The sequence below is a fragment of the Spermophilus citellus genome (genome assembly GCF_964194105.1).
Source record: "Spermophilus citellus genome assembly, chromosome: 13".
NCBI lineage: Eukaryota > Metazoa > Chordata > Mammalia > Rodentia > Sciuridae > Spermophilus > Spermophilus citellus.
The window spans coordinates 70,637,563-70,641,716 of record NC_138193.1 but is presented as its reverse complement, the minus strand read 5'-3'; the positions used below and the strand labels follow the sequence as shown (position 1 = coordinate 70,641,716).

At 41.2% G+C, this 4,154-nt stretch overlaps 1 protein-coding gene across 1 annotated transcript; it reads left to right on the top strand.

Annotated features, from left to right (window-relative positions):
• Positions 1-829: 829 nt before the first annotated feature.
• On the top strand, positions 830-3,473 carry RPS27A (ribosomal protein S27a). The gene is made up of 6 exons (XM_081265267.1): positions 830-1,067; positions 1,168-1,232; positions 1,631-1,685; positions 2,232-2,317; positions 2,534-2,665; positions 3,305-3,473. Exons 2-6 carry the CDS (start codon positions 1,185-1,187, stop codon positions 3,452-3,454), a joined length of 471 nt encoding a protein of 156 aa, XP_081121393.1. The 5' UTR covers positions 830-1,067; positions 1,168-1,184; the 3' UTR covers positions 3,455-3,473.
• Positions 3,474-4,154: the final 681 nt, after the last annotated feature.

The window sequence follows — 4,154 nt, the reverse complement described above, 5'->3', positions numbered from 1 at the left end:
TTGATTGTTCTTTCAGGTATTGTGTCTATTTACAACCATACATATATGTAAAAAAAAAAGAGAGAATTAATATGAATATTTATTAGAAAAGATTCTGTGGTTTGTAGAGAAAAAGCCTAACTTGCTGTACACACTCCAAAATTTTCCTATCAGGACCTCCGCCAATGCTCTCCACGTCCAAACTTCTAAATTCTACAACTAACCATTTGAACGTTTCTTTCAAATAAGACTCCATTCTTACATTTATAAAACTCCAGAAACTTTCGACATATTAAATCCTTTCACACCGAAGAGTGACATAACCGGCCCAGAGCCTTCCTCCAGCGAGGAGACTTGGGGGTAAAAAGTAGGCTACAGAACGGCTGATGCCCCATTTTTGAAGATTTCATCTGCGTTCCGATTTGCCCCTTTCCCTTTCCCTGGAGGTCTGAAAGGCGACGCCTAATTCTCCCTCCCTCCCTCTGCGACTCAGTAAGAGCAAGAAGGATGCTTTCATGCTCACACCCCTTTCCCGCTTCTTAAGCCTTTCCGTCTAGTTACTTTCGGCACAGTCCCACCCTCCCAGAAACCATTACTCCGCTTCACCTCCCCTCGGTTCCTTACCTGAATCCCTTTCTCCTAACCGCACTCCAATGAGTGCTTAGTGACTGTAACTAGGGAGCCTGGGGTGTGGAACTGCATCTTGGGACAAGTAGTTCTGACCAGAGGAAAGCAGTGGAAAACTACAATTCCCAGAATACACTTCCATTACTTCCGTTTTCTCCAATCTCATTAGCCACTTTGAAAGACCCTCTTAGCCACCTTGATGGCCTGCGAAAAGTCTTCTTAAAACATCTTTTTAAGTTATCAAAATCTAGCATTTTAATAACATTCTGAAAGCTAACATGATAAATAAGCTCAGACTTAGAGAAAGGAGGAAAGAAGTCTCGCGACCCATTCTGGCACTGGGTTAGACAGCTGCTGTGACAGCGGCCAGGCATCTGCTGTGGTCGCCTAAGGGGTGGGACCTTCGGCCAGGAAACCCCGGGGCCAGCGCCGCGCTCTTCCTTTCCGATCCGCCATCTGCGGTGAGTGTGTGCTCTCGTTCGGCCTCCCGTCGGCGGCTTATGAAACGCCTAAACCCGTATCCCCAGGTCTAACCCGTGTCTCCCTTTTTCTCGGCTTCAGGTGGGACCGCCGCCGAGATGCAGATTTTCGTAAAAACCCTTACGGGGAAGACTATTACACTCGAGGTACGGGCCAGGTGGTGGGAGGAAACCGAGGCCTGAATAAGGTGGTGATGTGTAATTGGGGGGCCCGCGCTGCTTTCCAACCATTAGGACGTACCTAGGAATTTGAGTTCTGAAACCTCTCCCTGAATTGAGGGTGGTTTGCGGAGCAAGACCGCGCCTCTCACCTCTCGCGTGGCTCTGGCCAGCCTGAGGTGAGGAAGGAGACGATTGTCGCTAGGCGGGCGTGTTGTGGCCCAGCATCCGCCGGCCACCCTGGGCTAGGGAGCTCATCTGTAGCGTCCATTGGAGATTGCCCACCGGGTCAGCTTTATTGAGTTCTGTTCTGTGGAAACTGTCGATAGAATTAAGTCAATGTTCGTTCTAGTGTAACCAATATACTTGGATTTTAAAACTCATAGGTTGAACCCTCGGACACTATAGAAAATGTAAAAGCCAAGATCCAGGATAAGGAAGGCAAGTAATATTTTGAAGTTCACGAAAATTAACTTGTACAAACACGGCCTACCTGTTAAGCCTTTAATGTATCTGTTCTTGGGGGGAAGAGGTCTGATTGACAAAATACTAATGGAATTAAATAACAAATATTAATGAGCATGGACTCAGGCTACTTAGATTGGAAGCTCTGTAGAACATTTTGCATGTGTGAATTTCAGTGAGGTTGGTTTCTTGAGATGGGTCTCACTAAGTTGCTCATGTTCTTGCTAAGTTCCTCAGGCTGGCCTTAAATATGTGATCCTCCTGCTTCAGTCTTCTGAGCCACTGGAATTACAGGCATGGGCCACCTGTGCCCAGCGTTAATTGTGTTCTGATATATAAAATGATTCTCGTATTGACAGGTTAAATTTGCTAACATGTAAACCTTCAGAATTGTGTGTAGCTCTGTAAGGACTTAATGACAGAATTAATAGCAAATATTTGAGTCGGGATTATTTTGCAATTCTGGAGCATGTATACCTTTTTTCTGCTTACTAAACTGAGGGGTTTTGTTTTCTGCATTAGGAATTCCTCCTGATCAGCAAAGACTGATCTTTGCTGGTAAGCAACTGGAAGATGGACGTACTTTGTCTGACTACAACATTCAGAAGGTTTGTTTCGGGAAAAGAGGGGCCCCTTAAAAATAAGACTTACATTAGAAATTTGGGCACATACAAATAAAGAAAACAGCAGTAGTCTGGCAGTAGATTCTCAGGTGATTCCTACGCTAACATTTGAGAAGCGGTATTACCATTTCTCACATTAATTAGCAGATGCCTGATATTGTGCTTAATGTAGCATAAAAATGTTTCATCCTGTGTTGACAGGAGTCCACCCTTCATCTTGTGCTGAGGCTTCGAGGTGGTGCTAAGAAAAGGAAGAAGAAGTCTTACACCACTCCCAAGAAGAATAAGCATAAGAGAAAGAAGGTTAAGTTGGCTGTCCTGAAATATTATAAGGTGAGCCAGTTTTACGTGGAGTAGAATATCAGAAAACTTGTTTATTTGTAAACTGTCTTCACAGTAACTTGTTGGCATTTTTCTTATGAAATAATTGGAATCAAATATACTTATATCTAAATGAGCCTACATTTGGTTTAAACAAGGTATTCTGAAAATGAAAAGCTCAATTTTTGAAGTCTTCTGCTTGGTAGTTGATTGTGCTTATATAGTGGAGTTCTGCCCTAGTTGCTTATTCCATGGGGTTCTGAATTTGAGGTAAGATCAGGATCAGAACTTAGCTTCATCTACCAGTAAGCAAAGCTGTATTTTAACGTAATGTCCTATGACTTTTATTATAGTAGTATTGGTAATACTACTACTTAAGCTTGTAAGCACAAAAGCCATTAGTATTGTGGAGTTTAAAAGTTAAATACTTTAAAAAATTTTTTTAGTTGTAGATGGACACAATACCTTTATTTTTTATGTGGTGCTGAGGATCAAACCCAGCATCTCATGTGTGTGAGATTAGTGCTCTGCCACTGAGCCACAATCCCAGCCCAGAAAGGTTAATTTTTTTTTTTTTTTTTTTTTGAGTCATTGAAATCTAATACCAAAATGTTTTCTAAGATTATCTTACAGCAAGTTTGTGTTTTTCAGGTGGATGAAAATGGCAAAATTAGCCGCCTTCGACGTGAGTGTCCTTCAGATGAATGTGGTGCAGGAGTTTTTATGGCCAGCCACTTTGACAGACACTATTGTGGCAAGTGTTGTCTGACTTACTGCTTCAACAAACCAGAAGACAAGTAATGTATTTGAGATAATAAAAGACATGAACTAATATTTAATTGTTGAATTTCTTTGCGGATTTAAAGAATACTTTTTGAGCATCAAATTGATGGTCCCATCATCCTTTGATATGCCTCTTCATGTGAATGTTGATACATTATTTGACCTAGTGGTTCTGAGTCAACTACTTGATATTTTCACTACATAGTAATTTCATACTTTGGCAGGAGTTGCCTTATCAGCTGTCTAAATATAAGCCAGTTTTCAATTCAAAGATGCATCCCGTGTTGGTAGGATATCTGCCCTTTGCAATACAAGGGAACACACGGCTAGTTAATGTTATGCATAAGCTCTTAGAAATTATTCAGGATGGATCCTTATAAAATATTTAATATTCACAGCAAAAGAAAAAAATACTTCAAGCAGTACATGTTGGTGTCGTATTTTACCCATCCAGCTCAATTCGGGGAGGATTGGTTTGTTGGTGCCACTCTTAACTATTACATTCAGTGGTAACGCTACCAACTCCCTTTTTTTGCATGTTACATTCCCACTTGAGAATTTCTCATTGGAGATATCCTTGAATGGTTTATGATTTCTGTTCCAATCTGATGTGCTCTAATACACATGGTGTAGAATAACAAGTACTTTTTGACTATTTAATGGTAAAGCTTTAACTTCTGTAAAACAAAACCAGTTGATGTAAAATAAAGCAAAGGCA